This window comes from Anopheles coluzzii, chromosome 2, assembly GCF_943734685.1.
Source record: "Anopheles coluzzii chromosome 2, AcolN3, whole genome shotgun sequence".
NCBI classification, from domain to species: domain Eukaryota; kingdom Metazoa; phylum Arthropoda; class Insecta; order Diptera; family Culicidae; genus Anopheles; species Anopheles coluzzii.
In genome coordinates, this window is record NC_064670.1 from 67,175,256 (window position 1) to 67,192,937 (window position 17,682).

At 41.8% G+C, this 17,682-nt stretch overlaps 2 protein-coding genes across 7 annotated transcripts in view; both read right to left on the reverse strand.

Annotated features, from left to right (window-relative positions):
* Window positions 1-8,678: 8,678 nt before the first annotated feature.
* LOC125908298 (uncharacterized protein K02A2.6-like) lies at window positions 8,679-15,107 on the reverse strand. 3 transcript variants are annotated; one of them, XM_049610953.1, is made up of 3 exons: window positions 14,795-15,107; window positions 12,979-13,878; window positions 8,679-11,105 (listed from the first exon to the last, which is right to left on the reverse strand). In XM_049610953.1, exon 3 carries the CDS (start codon window positions 10,790-10,792, stop codon window positions 9,728-9,730), a length of 1,065 nt encoding a protein of 354 aa, XP_049466910.1. In that variant the 5' UTR covers window positions 10,793-11,105; window positions 12,979-13,878; window positions 14,795-15,107; the 3' UTR covers window positions 8,679-9,727. The 3 variants fall into 2 exon arrangements, with proteins under 3 accessions (XP_049466910.1, XP_049466911.1, XP_049466909.1); XM_049610952.1 differs by having other exon boundaries at window positions 8,679-12,815.
* Window positions 15,108-15,437: 330 nt separating this feature from the next.
* LOC120949645 (U4/U6 small nuclear ribonucleoprotein Prp3) overlaps window positions 15,438-17,682 on the reverse strand; it is a 29,354-nt gene continuing 27,109 nt past the window's right edge. For 2 of the 4 annotated variants that reach the window (XM_040367070.2, XM_040367071.2), the window contains exon 3: window positions 15,438-16,244. In XM_040367070.2, coding sequence (XP_040223004.2) covers window positions 15,493-16,244 — 752 coding nt within the window. In that variant the 3' untranslated portion in view covers window positions 15,438-15,492. The remainder of the gene's footprint in view (window positions 16,245-17,682) is intronic. The other 2 variants (XM_040367072.2, XM_049610951.1) reach the window with 2 other exon arrangements.

The window sequence follows — 17,682 nt, forward strand, 5'->3', positions numbered from 1 at the left end:
CGCTGACAATGCCATGTATTCCGCTTCGCAGGTTGATAATGCAACAGTTGGTTGTCGTTTGCAACACCATGACACCGCTCCTCCTTGCATCAAGAAAATATATCCACTGGTGGATTTCCTATCTTCTGTATCAGTGGCCCAATCAGCATCTGAATATCCAATTATTTGTTCGTTACCTTTTCTGGAATATTTGAGTTTCATCGATGCCGTTCCTCTTAGATAACGCATAAGATGTTTTACAGCTTGCCAGTGACACGATCCAGGATTATTGTTGTATCGGCTCAGCTGATTAACTGCAAACAGGATATCAGGTCTGGTGCATTGAGCTAGGTACATTAGGCACCCTACAGCCTCTTGATAAGGCACCGCTGACATCGCTTCCTTTTCTTCTTCTGTCTGTGGCGACATTTCCTTAGTTAGCTTTATGGAAGAGTTCATAGGAGTAGCAACAGCTTTGCAGTCTTGCATTTTGAACCGGGATAGGATAGTTTCTATGTAGGCTTCCTGGTCAAGTGCCTTTCCGTCATTTAAATAATTCACACGAATCCCTAAACAATGTTCAGCTGGTCCCAAATCCTTCATCCGGAACATACTGCTCAATTTCGTCTTCAGTTGATTCTTCATTTCTTCATTGTTACTAAAAATCATTAAATCGTCCACATAAATGGCTACAAACAGCATATTTCCTTTGCCATTATAGAAATATAAACATGGATCATACTTCGATTGCTCCAAACCCAGTTGTTTCAGTGCTGCATCTAGCTTCGTATTCCAGACACGACTTGATTGTTTTAGTCCGTACAACGCTTTGTTCAATCGACATACCATGTTTTGCTTGCCAGGCTGCTCAAAACACGGTGGTTACTCCATGTTTATTATTTATTTTATTTATTTCATACACAACCGACGGACCATTGTGTCTAATCGGCAACCTTATAATTAAAGTAAGATATGTATAACAATGATCATTTATAACATATAAATAGACCTCTAGTTATAAGCTAACATTAAATGTGACGTAGACGCAATTTCTCCTTGAACGTAGATGTAGACATACTAAAATCGAACAAATCTAACACTTCATTGAACTCGAGGGACATACGTATAATGGGGTGTCCTTGGCTATGGTTGTTGCGGGTACGCGGTACACGGAGATGGAAATTGGATCTAAGAATCCGACAGGGAGCGAACAAATTGATGCTGGTTAGTAATGCCGGGGAATCGATCTCTCCGTTAAGAAGCCGAAATATGAAAAGGCATTGGGCGTTTTTACGTCGAGAGCAGAGTGGTTCAAGTCCGAGAAGCAGACACCGCTGATGGTAGGTGGGCCGAGCGTGGTGGGATTGCCATGGAAGGAGTCGAACCGCGTACCTGGTGAGTCTCCGTTGAATGGCTTCGAGGCGATTGATGTCACCAACGCCAAGCGGGCACCAGATCGGACAACAGTACTCCATGGCACAGAAGATCGACTTGACGCACATGGGATCGGTAAACTCGCTACAGGTCCGCGTAATTAAACCAAGTAGCTGATTTTCCTTCGCAACAACGCTATCAATGTGAGGGCGAAATGACATCTTCTGATCGAGTAGCACCCCCAGATCACGGATACATGTCGTGCGAGCCAAAGCCGTGTTGAGCATAGTGTATGTAAACGTGATGGGGTGACGGGCTCTGCTGAATGATATACACTGGCATTTATCAGCACACACTTGGAGGGCGTTTTTGCTGCACCAGCTATCCAGATTCTCAAGGATCGTTTGAAGGCGTACACAGTCACTGTCGTTTCTAACTGGAGCGAATATTTTTACATCGTCGGCGTACATTAGGTGTTGGCCTGGCGGTAAAACGAAAGATAGATCATTTATATAGATGAGGAAGAGTAGCGGTCCCAAATTACTCCCTTGAGGCACACCGGAGGAGCTGGTGAAGGAGTGAGAACGATGAGATCCTATGCTTATGTAGTACGAACGACCAGTTAAATATGAACGCAGCCAGGTGATGTGCCAGTCGAGGAAACTGAGTTTTTTTAGCTTCGAAAGCAGAATATCATGAGAAATACTATCGAACACAGCCCTGAAGTCGATATATACTGCATCAACTTGAGTACCACGATCCATGTTGTTGAAGCAGTAGCCAACAAATTCAGCAAGATTTGTGGTGGAAGATCTCCTTGGGAGAAATCCATGCTGACTAGGGCTCATATAGTTTTGAACTGCTGTGAGTAGCGGATTGTATAGAATGAGCTCAAACACCTTTGCACAAGCGCATAGGGATACAATGCCACGATAATTACTAGCATGAAGTCGACTGCCTTTTTTATGGATAGGAACCATTCGCGCGTGTTTCCAGGACGCAGGATACGTGCCACGCATAAGGGAATCATTAAATATTTTGGCAAGAATGAGTGCGAGTGATTGACGGCAGTGCTTCAAAATGTATGCGGGAATATTGTCAGGTCCAGATGATGTAGATGGTTTTATATCGTTGAGTGTGCGCGCAATTAATGCTTCGTCAATTGTGGGTATAATAAAATCGATAGCATCCGATGCAGTGTTGCGGGTGGCCTCTGCTAGTGTGTTAGGATTGTGAACAGGAAGGGTGAATGCATCAGCGAAACGATTGGCGAAAGTGTTGCAAATATCGGATGTATCGATACTAGTTTGGCCATTGTAGCTCATTGACGGAGGGATACTTCTTACATTGCGCCGTTTGTTCCAGAAGCACCAGAACCGTGTCGGCTTAGAAAACAGCTGCCTTTAGTACGGCGAATGAAGGAGCGGTAGAGCACACGATTATGTCGACGATAATTGTTCAGTGCATCGAAATAAAATTCTCCTATGCAGCGATGATCTCGTTCTACTGTAATCCGCGTAGGCTTTTGATTTTATTTTTTTCAACCGTCTTAAAGATGCATTAGACCAATCGGGGCCAGACTTTCGTCGAGCAACAGGAACGCAGGAGTTAATCGCTGAGCGCATAAAAACGCTAAAGAAATCGGTGGCTTCGTCGATAGTGGCAAAATTGGAGCAGTCAAAATTGCGGTCAAACGACACAATAAGAGAATTCATACGTTTCACATTCGTTTTGAAGAAATTTCTATTGACTGTACTGCTAGTGTGACTGTTGGTGGTGTGGGATAGTTGTACGGGATAATAAATCATCATATCCAATGTAGGATGATGAAAGTCCTCACTGAGAAGTGGAATACTACAGTGTGTTACGTATGGGAGGGAGTTCTCTAGAGCCGAAGTACCATTCACAGAGTGCAGAGGTGTGATTGAGTCGCACAAAATATTGGTTGCGGCAAGGTTTGCGAAGACCAGATCCAATTGACGCCCAGATTGATTTGCAATACCACTCAACTGAAATAATCCGGTACTATGCAACCCATCCACGAAATTGGTATTAGCCACGGAACTGCATAAAGGTGCATAATGTATGACAGAATAACATGGAGAGCAATCTCTTCTTCCAAGTATCTTTTATATATATAACTCTTATGTATATCTCTTCTTCCAAATCTCCTTGTAGAAAAGCAGTTATTGCATCCATCTGATCCACCAAAAGATTATCTCTGGCCGCTAGTGCAAATAAATATCTCAGGGAACTATGACGAACTACGGGTGAATATGTTTCGTTATAATTTACCCCCTTTCGCTGAGAATATCCCTTTATCACCAAGCGCGCCTTGTAGCGGTTGACTTTTCCAGCGGCATCATGTTTTGTTTTAAACACCCATTTACATTTGATTGCTTTCCTACCTTCTGGAAGTGTTGTCAATCTCCATGTGCTGTTGTCAACGCTTGATATTCTTCTTGCATCGCTACTTTCCAAAGTTCTGAATCGTTACGCGACATTGCATCCTGGTGTGTGATTGGATCCTCGCTTGAATTGCTGCTCATGATCTTTAAACTGGTAACATTGCTGAAAATACCAGAGCCATGTGGGATTATACAATCATTATACTTCTCTGGGACTTTACGCGTCCGACTGCTTCGCCTCAGGATTTGCGATTGAGATGGTATAACGAGAGTATCGCTGTTCACAGCTGCATCATCATCGACCACTGTTTCGTCACATTCGTTACTAGTTCCATCGGTAGCTTCAGAAGTTTCATTGTTCGCGTCCGTGAAGTATTCGCTGTCGCTGTCCTCGTCCTCATTTTCACTCAAAACTACCTCCATTTGTGATGTAGTATTCGGTGAAAGAGAAACAGTCTCTTCATGTTCAAGGAGAATCATATTCCTTCTGCTTGAATTTTCTTGGATAGGAACAGCAACACCTTGATTAATGAAATTTACTTCACGACTGACTGTTATTTTCTTCGTTCTGATGTTGTACAATCTATACCCTTTGGTAAACTCATCGAAACCAGTCAGAATGCACTCCTCTGATTTAACGTCCCACTTCTTGCGACATTGTTTTGGTACTAGGACCATCGCACGTGTTCCAAATATCCTTATATGGGAAAGGTTGGGTTTCTTTCCTGTCCATGCTTCCTCCGGAGTTACTTCGTTGCCTTTGGTTGGGGAACGATTCAGCAAATATACAGCCATTGCCACAGCTTCCGCCCAAAAATGTTTTGCAAGCTTAGCCATATAAAGCATGCACCTTGCACGTTCTACGATCGATCTGTTCGCTCGTTCCGCCATACCGTTTTGTTCCGGGGTGTACGCATTGGATTTCTGATGAACTATTCCGTGCTTATTCAGATGTTTTTTGAATGTAGCATTTACGTACTCTTTACCGTTATCTGTTCGGAGGACCTTAAGCTTTCTTCCGGATTGCCGTTCCACCATTGCGTGAAAATCCTGGAAAACTTGCGCAACCTCAGATTCCGATTTAGTTTTTAAAAAGCATGTCCACATCCGGCGGGATTTATCGTCAATAAAGACAATAAAATAACGGTTTCCACCTAGTGACTTAATCTCCATCGGCCCGCAGATATCAGAATGAACTAAATCTAATATCTCAGCCGCACGCGATCCTTCTTTGCTGAACGGGTGGCGACTCTGTTTCCCCATCGGACACACCTTACAGTCGGCCATGCTTCCTCCGTCGATATTGATTCCATCTGCCAATCCGTTAGCGAGGCTGCGCACACCGTTGATGTTTAGGTGTCCCATCCGTTGGTGCCATAACTCCAAGCTTCCTGTAGATGAAACCGCCAAAGCATTTTTCTTACCTTGCTTGCGTTCTTGAAGCTTGAAGAGGTCGTTTTCATGGCTGCCCGTAGCTACGAAATCGCCACCTTTGTCAATCACTTTGCATCCATCGTTGTTAAAAACGACGATGTATCCTTTCCTGACGATCTGGTTGACGGACAATAGATTCACCGATAGGTCTGGTAATACTTGAACATCACAAACAGGAATCTCATCGTTGCTACACGAAGGCTTCGCTATGTACGATCCCGTTCCGGTGATTTTCATATTACCGCCGTTAGCCGCTACCACAATACCATTCGATGGCTTCACATTTTGTAGGAGTTCCGCGTTTCGTGTCATGTGAACACTAGCTCCCGAATCAAAATACCAATCTTCACCGTTGGCTGTCCCGATAGTAGAAAGCTTGTCAGCTTGTGGAGTAGTCCGACTCTTCTAGTAAGACCAGAATCTTCAAAAGCTCTCTCCAACATAGCCCAAACTTCTCTTGCTGTCGTTGCTTCCTTGACGTGCACATAATTCAACGGATCAAGAAGAAGGATGATTTTTGCTCTTGCCTTGCGATCCTTGCCTGCATCCACGGCAACGTAGCTCCCGTCGTCATTTTTTTTCGGCTTTACCACGCACCAGAGATCTTCGAGCTCAAGGAAGGTTTGTACCGCAAACTTCCAAGTGTCCCAATTTTCTCTACCGGTAAGACGGAAGATTGCCAGGAAGATTCGACGAAACTATGCTACTACCTGCAGCGCTTGAGGATCCAGTGGAGTTCGGGTTCATCTTAAAACTTCTTCAGAATAACGGCGAAAAGATTATGCTTCAATCACTGTACGCTTCTGGGTTCTGGGCCCATAACCTATTGGAGGTAATGCAGTAAACCAGCTTGGTGTACGGTTAGAAACAGAATGAATTGTATTTCATACAAAAACTTATAACTACACAACGTCATAGGCTACTATAATTAAATTACTCATAACCCAAATACGGCTTACTTTAATTCCAATATTTACAATCAATTTTAGTAATTGTAATTTAATAAAATGAATTTAAAACTTGCTTCGATGATAAAATAATTTAAGAAAAACAACAATATAACCAATCGCATTGTATAATATCATAAACCAGTTATTTTGTGTATTAACTGTAATAATATAATAATGTATGTGTAAAAAATTGCATTCTCCTGGCCCTCAACGCTCGATCATTTAGAAAGCAGCTGATCTAAAGCAGTGGTATCCAACCTGTGGTCCGCGGATCACTTGAGACAAACATACTGCAATACAGGATATTTCCAGTTACTTTCGAATGAAAATATTGTTTTCCCCGCGTGCAAGAAGTTATCGCTCTGACCGATTGAAAATGAAGTGGCCGTAATTCGAAGCAAGATGGTACTTCAGTATTCATTGTAAAGGTAAACACTAACGTAAAAGCAAAATATTGTTTTCATGTTATGCTCACGATGACGATTTTAAAACAAATCGTCCGTACTATGAAACACGAGCTGGAAACTGTAAAGTAGGAGAAAAAATATCGTTTAGAACAGGAGTCTCCAAACTACGGTCCGCGGGCCGCATGCGGCCCTCAATAGCCTTTAATGCGGCCCGCGATGACTGAGTGAAGGTTAAATTAAAAAGCTTTCTTTTCTGACTAACCAATCAAAATTTATTATTTTAATTCTGGAAGACGAAAATCAAGATTCAATAAAAAAAAGCTCCAGAAATTGAATGTATTTTGCTAGTATTTTCTCATTAAAACAAGATTTGAACTTCCACCCATTCTAAAGGTAGCGTCAAAATGGTCCTCAACAAAGTTGATTGTGAAGCAATGCGGCCCGCGAACTGAAAAGTTTGGAGACCCCTGGTTTAGAACCATCGTTCTTGTCAATAAAACACAAACGTAACTAACTTAGCGAAAACGATAACTTTCCGACCTTTAACTTCTTTTGAGTATAAATAAAACCAACTCTGATCATGGCAGGTCAGATTTGTTCGGATTGTCAGGATAGGACTAAGCCTATCCATCATCTATCGACTTCTCATTTAAGGAGTTTACTTATGTCCTCCTACCCAAGGTAAGCCCTCTCCAAGGTAAGGTAATTTCAACGTCCTAAAGGTTTGTATGATCGCCTAGACCAGGTATGTACAACTGGCTCTTGAGAATATTTTGAGAAATGCTGTAAGCACTGCAAACCAAAAATCTGTTCTTACTATTTGCGTCGGATAAAATTATCGTAATTTAACTAGATTATTCATAAACAACGGGTTGTTTTTATAAGAAATGAATATACCACCAGAACATTTAGGACTTGGAAATTAGCAAAAAACGCAACAAATGAAAAATATCCTATTTCAATAATAAGGATAAAATAAATAGCAGGTGACTTTAAAAGTATATTAAACATTTTTTTTAAACAGCACAATGAAAACCATCACACATTTTTAAATAAGGAACGATTCCAGATTTGAAGCAAAGAGTACAAAAAGTCAATTTGTTTCTTCTTCATCTTTTCTTCATCTCTTCATCACAACAACCGTTGTCGGTCAAGGCCTGCCTGTACCCACTAGTGAAGTGAGCTTGGCTTTCAGTGACTTATTGTTACCATAGCAGGATAGTCAGTCCTACGTATGGAAGCACAGTCTATTCGGGGCTTGAACCCATGACGGGCATGTTGTTAAGTCGTGCAAGTTCACGACTGTTCCACCAGACCGGCCCAAAATTCAATTTGTTTAACAATGAAATAAGTGTAGATGTCCCATGTAACTGCAGTTGTCATCACGATCTTTATGATGCTGATAAGATTTTTCTTTATATACTATAATTAAAATTAGAAAAAATATAAGAAAGATTCAACATAGGTTTGAGACACGCGCGCGTACAAGTGGATATTCGGGATCTATTTGGGGGAATTAACGGTTTGTACACGGTCTGGGAGGTCACAACAGGATTCACTCATTGATGATTGTAAGTGGCAAATTCCACATACAATACATTAAGTTCACCTGCTTCAGAAGGTAGTGCCCTAGAGCCAATCATTAGCACTAGTGGAACTGGCCATATGCATGTTGCAGTTGTGTTCCGATAAGTAGTGCGCCGGAGCCATTAGTTGGTTCTTGGCGAGCTACGTAAGGGATACATTAGATTTTCCTGCTTCGGAAGGTAGTGCCCTGGAGCCTGCCATTGGTGCCAGAGACCCTGGGGCCAGGGGTTGGCACTAGTGGAACTGGCTATATGCATGTCGCAGTTGTGTCCTGGTAAGTGGTGCGCTAGATCCATTTATTGGTTGTTGGCGGGCTACGTAAAGGATGCTAGGGAATACCATTTTTTTCTTGATGAAACTATGTTGGTCATCTTGGGTGTGTGTATGACTCGGACAGTTCCTCTGAGAATTTTCCGATGCCACCATTTGCTCGTACAAAATATTTTAATATAATTATCAAAGTAATATTATCGTAAAGATACTTAAGTCCTTCTCAAACATGTGTTGGGGAAAGAGGTGGGACTCATCATTATCAACAATAATGATTTTACAGTATTTTATTTAAATATTGAGGTATATTTTTTATTCTCAACTTTGCGGCCCGCGAATCACTGAAAATCTATACTTGCGGCCCTCTGATGAAATGAGTTTGACAGAGCTGGCCTAGACGATCAAGTGTCGAAAGTCCGCTTCGAAACAGTATCCACAGTACCCAAAATATGAACATACCCAAAGCCTTTAACATACAAAGCCAGTCATTTAGTCTAGTCATTGATATCGATTAAAAATTAGCAAAAAAAAGTATTGAAATTGAGGTTTTTATTGATGCGCAGGGTGGCAGTCCATGCTGCTCATGTTCATATCTGTTTTTTTTTATAAAGTTTTATACAGATGTGAACTGTATTTTGTCGAAACAAGTTTGTTGATTTGATATACACTCACGGCTACCACGAAATTTCAGCAAGAACAGCAAAGTGGTGTGAAGATTTTTCTCAGCCAAAACGTTAATCCCGCAAGCCGAATACGCACCTAAAATTTTATCGGGGTGCCTGTAAGCGGTTACCGAATCTAATTTTTGTTCATCACGAGCAAGCGGGCATCGCATTATGTTTTCTTTTGAGGCTCAGGCATGTCGTTTTGACATAATAAATAAATAGCTGCATTTTCAGTAATTTGTTTTACTGATTGTAGAATCCACTGTTTATTCCGTCGCTTATCCAACACTTGTACAATTCGCCGCTGAAGCACACACGTCCGTTGCGCTCGATCGCTCACGCTCGTCTGCCCCGTTTGCTCTGTCTCCGAACTATCTCCTGTCAAGTCTCGATCTCCCTCTCTCTATATCCTCTCTCTCTATTCATATTCCTACATCCCTTCCCTATCCGCAAATGTGAAATGAAAATCATGTGAAAAAATCTATTCTATGATGTTTTTCGTAAAGTCCACTATGCATCGCTTTCACTTAATTTGAGTGCAACTTATTACTACTAGTTCCAGTCCGGGCCGTCCTTCATCTATACCGCCGTTATTTGATTTAGTTTTTCTCTCTCTTTTCCTTGTGGGTCAAATCTAGAACGAGAAAAAGGATTTATTGGTATCTGGATGGAAGTTTAGTCGTTCTTTTTGGGCGTGAATGTTCGCCCAAATTGTTATCCTGATTTTGTCTGCTCTGAGTAGGAGTACTGCTTGTGGGAGTTTCTCCTAGCATCGATGTTCCACTATGTTGATATTTATTATCCGCGTAATCCTTTTTTGGATGTATCTTCTTTAAATGGGACACTGGTCTTCGGAATTTGATGCCCTGTTCGTTGACTATTATTGTGTCATTCCCCGAGTGTTTTAGGACAATGTATTCATCATTGCGGAACTTGGATGCACATTTGTCAGGTTCGTAGTTCTTTATGAGAACTTTGTCACCGATGACGATGTTGGAAGGTCTTGCATGCCTTCGATTGTCTGCATAGATTTTCCCTTTTTGTTTCTTAATAGCGTCTTCGTCTTTTGTTGCCTCGTCCCGATTCCAGAAGGGTTCAGTTCTGAGCGATGGTAGCAAGTCTTTCACGGGTCTATTTGTTAATAGTTCTAGTGGGGCTTTACCTGTTATGGTATGCGGTGTTGTATTATACGAGTAAACATATTGTTTAATGTCCTCTCTCCAGTCGGTTTTCTGTGATTTGGCTATACGTAGGGATCTTAAGATGCCGCGGTTCGCTCTTTCAACGAGGCCATTCATTTGAGGCCAGTACGGAATTGTGTGTACGAGGCGAATATTCTTTTTTGTACAGTAATTTTTAAATTCTTCACTAGCGAATGGAGGGCCATTATCACAACGGATTGTCTCTGGGTATGTGTGTTCCGAAAATACTGATTCTAGCGCTTCTATAGTTTTTGCTGCATTTGTTAGCTTCATCTCGATTACTTTTGTAAAGCGGCTATAGTAGTCAATGACTACAAGAAATGTAGCGAACTCTTTCGCGGAGAAAAAATCGATGGCGAGGTCTTGCCACGCTCGGTCAGGCATTTCTTTCCTTAGCATAGGTTCGGCTGGAGTTTGGGAACTAACGGCAGTGCAACCCGCGCATTCTTGGATTCGTTCGGTGACATCACGGTCCATGTAAGGCCACCAAACATTTTCCCTAAGGTATCGACGCATACTCACGACTCCAGGATGTCCTCTATGTGCTATGTCCAGGGCCTTTTTACGCAGGATGACAGGAAGAACTATCCTGTCGTTTCTAACTACGATGCCATTGATCACGCCTAACTCTTTAGAGAATGCTTGGTATCTTGCAACTATGCAACAAGCGTTGGAGGCCAGTTATTGTTCTCTATAGCTTGCATAACATCTTTCAATGTATCATCGCAGAGTGTTGCTTCTCGGATTTCTTTTAAGGTAATTGCTGACGCCCCTTCGCTAATATTGCAAAGGTAGTGTTCTGAATCCTCGTCAAACGGTTTTTCTGTGTCTGGAGATTGGAAGCATAAACGGGATAAACTATCAGCTATATTAATTTTGCCGGGAATGTATTTCACATGAAATTTGTACGGTTGTAAGCGAAGTGCCCACCCTTCATCTCTCGAGCACGCTCTTTTCCCATCCTGATATTTCCCTTCGAATATGTACTCAAGGCTTTTATGGTCTGAAAATATTGTGAATTCTGTGCCAAATAGGTATAGATAAAATCTTTCTACGGCCCACACTACTGCTAAGGCTTCTCGCTGAGTTTGGGGGTAAACTCTTTCAGTTTTTGTAAGTACTTTGGACGCGAAGCTTATTATTCGGGGTATATTCGAAGGGTTTCTTTGACATAGTACTGCTCCAAGTCCCACAGGTGAAGCATCAACGTAAAGTTCTATCGAGTCCTTTGGGTCGAAGAAGCCTAACCGATGGACGTTTTCCGAAAGTTCATTTTGAAGGCTAATGAATGCCTCTTTTTGTTCTTTACCGAATATTTCAACGTCTCCTCTTATAAACTGGCGCAAAGGTTCTGAACGAGTGGATAAATCGGGAATAAATTGCCCCACGAAATTTATCAAACCCAAGGAGCTACGAACCTCTTCCTTGGTTGCCGGAGTTCTAAAATTATTTATCGCTTCTATTTTCGAGTTTGAGGGGCTAATACCGTCAGCACTTACATTGTATCCCAGAATATCGAGGTAATTAGTTTTGAAAACGCATTTCTCTTTGTTGAGGGTCGCGTTGTTTTCCTTTAATATCGACAACACTTCCGATACTCTTCGGTCATGTTCTTCTTCGGTTTCACCTGCGATTATTATGTCGTCAATGTATATGATAACTCCGCTTATGCCCTCCAATATTTGGCACATCACTCTCTGGAATATTTCGGGTGCGCAGTTAATGCCAAACATGAGCCTAGTAAACCTCATGAGCCCTCTACTTGTCATGAATGTAGTTATGCCGCGAGATTTGGGGTGTAACTATATATGATAGAATGCTGATGTAATGTCCAATTTTGAGAAGAACTTTGACCCTTTTAGTTTGTTCAGAAGCGTGTCGATCATGGGTAACGGGTAGTGTTCCCTTTGTATGGCCTGATTCGGGTATTTCATGTTTATGCAAAGTCTGATGTTGTCCTTCCCTTTTGGGACCACCACCATGGGCGAGATCCATTCTGGTGGGCCTGTAACGGGTTCTATAATTTCTTGTTCCAACATTTCTTGAATTTTTGCATCTACTTTCTCTTCCATAGCCGCTGGAATTCGGAGATAAGCAATTTTTTTGGAGTAATAGATATATCAATGCAAATTTTTACTTGTATGCCTGGAAATTTGGGGAAAGGGTTACACTTGCTATGTAAGCTGTTGACGCTTAGACCGACTTTAAGAATTTTTAGTTCTTCCGCTGTTCGTTTACTTAACAGAGACTTGTGCGCCCCTTTTACTACAAAAAACTGTGCATAAGCTGTTGGTTTTGCTTCATTAACAGAAATGACTGCTTCGAAGATGAGAATGACCTCCAAGGGTTTATGACTGGCGTAAGCAGTTATTTGGCGATCGCAGCCATATTTCTTTTTGTAAATTGTGATGCCAGCAGTAAGAAGGGATTTCCATACGATTTCCGTAACCGTATTGATTGCTGCTCCAGAGTCAATAAGGAATTCTACTGGGTATGTATCAATTTTACAAGTTATTATACAGCTGTCACTGCGATTAGCCTGTGGTGGGGTATAAGTTATTTCCATATAATTAGTGAATTCATCAAGCTTAGTCGTGCCGAAACTCAGGTTAACATATTACTAGGATTCTACTAGCCCTCGTATGATCATTTCTACTTATCCAACTATCTTATCAGATATTCCCCCTCCATCAAGTACTTACGTTATCATGTTGTGCGTTTACCTCTCTTGTAGGACGCGTCTCTCGTGCAGTAGAACGATCCATCTCTCGTATGTTGTTTGTTGATCTTGGTTGCTTCCAAACATAGGGAGAATAAGGCTGTCGTCGTTTGTTGCTGCATTTCCGGGCAAAATGTCCTATCTTTCCACATTCGTTACATCGGGCTTTCCGGGCAAAACAACCGGTGGATTCTCTTGTGTGCTCACGAGATCCGCACCGATCACATTCCGGTGACATTGCGGACGGCCTTTTGTTTCCTGTGCGATCGTGTCTAATGTGTGACACAGACGCTGCTTCGTGCTCATTATTAGAAATTGCTTTCTGCTTTGCAAGGATTTCCCTGTTGAGTGCGAAATTGGCTAATTCGTCCAACTTCATGACATTTTCAAGCCCTTTATCTCGGACTTTAATGTCTCTAGCACCTGCCGTAATTTGATGAAGGATTTCTTTCTCTTCGCGCATTCCGAAATCGCATTTCTTCGCCTGAGTGCGTAGTTTCAGCATGAACCGATTGAAGGGCTCATCTGCCTGCTTAATATTTCTAAACACCTCCAACTCTATGCGTTCGTTTCGTTTTCCTACGAAGAATTTGTTTAGGCGTTTGATGGCGTTGTCAAATTCAGGTGTTTCTTGAGCCGCAAATGGCACCTGCGTCTGTGATGGGATGATCTCGTCCTCAGCTTGGCCTAGGTTGAAATATATGCGTTGAAGATCTCTTCCTCCTCGGGCCAGCATATACACGAATTTCTCATGCTGTGAAAGTGGCCCTTTTAGCTCCAATATTAGGAGAAGAGCTCGCAACCACTCTTCCCATTCCGTACGTAAATCAGAACAGTTTACGTCGGAATTGAAGGGTTCTAGCGGAAATTTTTCAGGATCCATCTGGAAAAGCATTGTTAAATATATGTACTGTTGAAACCTTTGGTACGATCGACGTACGATTGTGTTAGGCCATTTATTTGATTATCAAAATTTCAACTAGTTTCATCTCAACAACATTATAGGGGTTAATTGATTACACGGGCTTGTTTCTTAAGCTGAGGTTAAGCCGGTCTCACTATTTCTGTGTTACTTCCATCTCACTTCGACGCTGCGGGTACATCCGGACTCGTCTTGTGCATTTCAATCATGCTGTTCTCACTCGTGAATACTCGTTCTCACTTCTAAATAATCCTTCTCACTTCTACGCTGCGGCTATCGCCGGGCTCGTCTGTTTTACTTTGATAGTACCGGGCTCACTTGTGAGTGAGCTTTCTCACGTCGACGCTACGGCTACCACCGGGCCCGTCCTTTGTGCTTCGGTTGACCCGGACTCACTTCTCGAGAATCGTTTTTTCTGACACTACGGGTACGTTCCACCGGTCTTGTCTTTTGTAGTATTAGTATCATTGTTTTTTCCACTTGCACGCTACGGGTACCACCGGGCTCGTCTTTTGTGCTTCGGTCATACCGGGCTCACTTCTCGAAATTCGTTACCTTTTTTTCCCCGACGCTACGGCTATCACCGGGCTCGTCTTTTGTGCGCGCTCACATTCACCTATACAAAGCTCACTCAGATCATTTTTTTTTTGCTGCGAGTAATACCGGACTAATCGCATGTGCTACGGCCAAGCCGGTCTCACCATTACGATGTTACTGCTTTCCAAGGCCTTAACTTACCCGTTTGAACAATTTACGAATGCAAAGCAAACTTTCCTAATTTCCGTTTTCCTAGCAACCATTGTCACTTTGTACATGCATACTCTATTTCTAGCCATTTCACCGGTGATTAGGATGATTACGATCCTGCGTTACTTACTTTTATACCTCGTCGGGGTTCTATGTATGTGTATATAAAAAAGGAATGCCGGCTGCGCCAATTGTAGAATCCACTGTTTATTCCGTCGCTTATCCAACACTTGTACAATTCGCCGCTGAAGCACACACGTCCGTTGCGCTCGATCGCTCACGCTCGTCTGCCCCGTTTGCTCTGTCTCCGAACTATCTCCTGTCAAGTACGTCTCGATCTCCCTCTCTCTATATCCTCTCTCTCTATTCATATTCCTACACTGATATTCAGTTAAACGACAAAACCATGTATTACTCAATAGCTTTCAGTGAAAAATGTACCCCCCCCCCCCCCCCCCGGTCGATGGATTTGGTGAAGGGGCCCCATCTACCATAACGCCTAGGGCCTCGGAGGGGCTTGACCCGCCACTGATCTACCTTTCAGAAGTCCAATGGTAGCGGCACACGATCTGATCGTAGTGGCATAAGATTCGACCGTAGTGGAACGCGATTCTACAATGGTTGCACGCATTCGATCGTAGTGGCATGCGATTCAAAGCAGACGGTTTGCGATTCAATGCAAACGGCACGAGATTCGAACGTAGATGGAAACAGGATTAAATTAATGCGATAAATGTCCATGATCATCATGAAAATAACACCACAACACGAGATTTTCATAAATAGTTTATTTAATAATGATTTTTTGCCTTGTATTGTAAAACCTGATTATATGTCTTCAGAAGCTTCTAAAACAGCCCCAGAGTAAGCCAAATCCCAATAATGCTCAACGTGATGTTTCTGGAAGAAATCTCTAGCACTTTTTTCTAATGAGAACGATTTATACTTAAATTCTCCAAAATGTCTACGCTGATTCATTCCTTCCCAAACAAGCACGCATGAATTGGGAATCTCTTTGTCATCAGCATTTTTCACTAAATCTTCTTCCCATTTTATACGATGGAGCATAAGCCTACGATATTTTTTTTGTTGTTTTGGACCACCCTCCACTACAACTACAGAACAATCGCGAAAAAGTACACAGGCGCCGGTCAAGAATAGTTGTTTTGCATTTGTTTCGATCTTAAACTTTTTGCTTTGCTGGTCCTGTAAATCTCGAATTCGATATACAGCAATATGTACCCCTAATGTTGTGTCTTCTTTCATTTTACGAACTTTTTTCTCTCGTCGTTGATCGTCAGTTAATTTACGTGCTGCATTTGCTTCTTCGTGTATTTTTTGACGCTTTACCATTTGTTCACGTACATGAGTCTCAATTTTAGTTGGGTCTTGTACTGCCTCTGTTCCCAACACACGCATTAAATTGGAAATTCTTAATTTTGGTTCTGGAGGAGCTTCAAGTCCTAGACGAATTTTTTCCTGCTCTTCCTTCCAAGCTTCACGACGATTCTGTCGTCGCAATTTGCGTCTTTCTTTATTTGTAAGAAACACTGGAAGATATACGGTACGCGATGTTTCATCTGAAATAAAAAAAATCAAAACACTAATAAGAATCCTTCAAAGTACAAACCGCAAATATATGTTTTAAAGTGATACTAGACGACGCGTCATTCACAATTGCAAAAAATCTGGAAAGATATTGGCTGGTATTATTGAATCCGTTCGTAGCGGCGGCGTACGTCCCGACACTCATTTTCTTAACGTACTAGATGGTTGCTACAGTTATTCACCGCGGCGTTGTAGTAGCGGGCGCAAGAAATGTGTTGCCATCCCTAGAATTTCATGCGAGCGCCGTACGTTCCCGCTACGAACGGATTCAATAATACCAGCCATTATGAATACTAAAAAGAATACAGCCAAAGGAATAGACAAAACAACCTAGAAATGCTAAAAAAAACTTATAAATAAAAATGATCGGCTCTTTTGAATCGTTTTTGTCTGTAGCTTTGCATCACGCAATAACTAAAACGTTGATTTGAGCCAAATTTGTCACATCGGTAGTTTATAGTTCAGGGTATGATTTTTCTGCCCCTTTATTCCCTATATCCTCTTTTCCCCCTTCTCTTTCGCTTCTCTTGGCGGATTCATCAAGATATTCTGATGTGAACATTTTGTTAAAAATGAAATACCCGATCGATTTTTCATCCATTCCAGATAAGGGGAAGTGATTGTTTAAAATCATAGCTTTACCTTTAAAAAACTCCCTCCTCTTATTTATCCTTTGTTAAGAAACGTTAAGAAAGATAAAACAAGATTACGTAAAATTAACATACATCGCAAGCCGTCTTTTTGTATTTAGCTAAAATAATAAAACATAGACAGGAAACGCTGTACGAACGTGCGTATCATAAATAATTCCAGTTTTCTATAACAAATGTAGCTGAACAAACCTGCAACAGTATGACACAGAATAATCAACAATCAAGACAAGCGCAAATTATTCTACTCAGGGATCGTTATCGCTATCCTAAATAAATAATATCCTTTCGAGGATCGCCATACGAAATAAGCATAACACAATCTGCATACGTACAACTCGGTGCAATAAAACATCGGGCTAGGCACGAAAGCGATCCATGCACTTATTCATCAGATAACATAAACAACCTACGCCCGCAAACGACGAACGTTAGAACAGGGTAAATCAATAAAACAAGCCAAGCAGGCAAAAATAAACGCGGTAAAAAAACTCCATGTGAAACAAAGGATAAGGCGGGCGAAAATTAACATCCTCGGTCCTCGCGGAAAATAAAGGGGACAAGCGATCCATGAAAAGATAGCGTAAAGCGTACCCCGGAAAATCTGGTCAACCTAGATAGTAAAATAGAATATATGACATTTCTCATTGTTAATGAAGACTTGTTATTTTAACACTTTAGGCGCCGTGTCATATAAATTCGCATGACGGTTTTGCTCACCGTTCAGCAATGCATCCGACGCACAGTGATTCTCTTGAGA

What these genes read in the sequence shown, in the direction of transcription:
- LOC125908298 (XM_049610952.1), bottom strand. Translation starts at nt 13,878, where the DNA reads ATGGATCCTGAAAAATTTCCGCTAGAACCCTTCAATTCCGACGTAAAC. An exon ending in TAAACGCACAACATGATAAC is followed by an intron (nt 12,816 to 12,978) that starts GTAAGTACTTGA and finishes ACCCCACCACAG; the next exon opens with GCTAATCGCAGTGACAGCTG.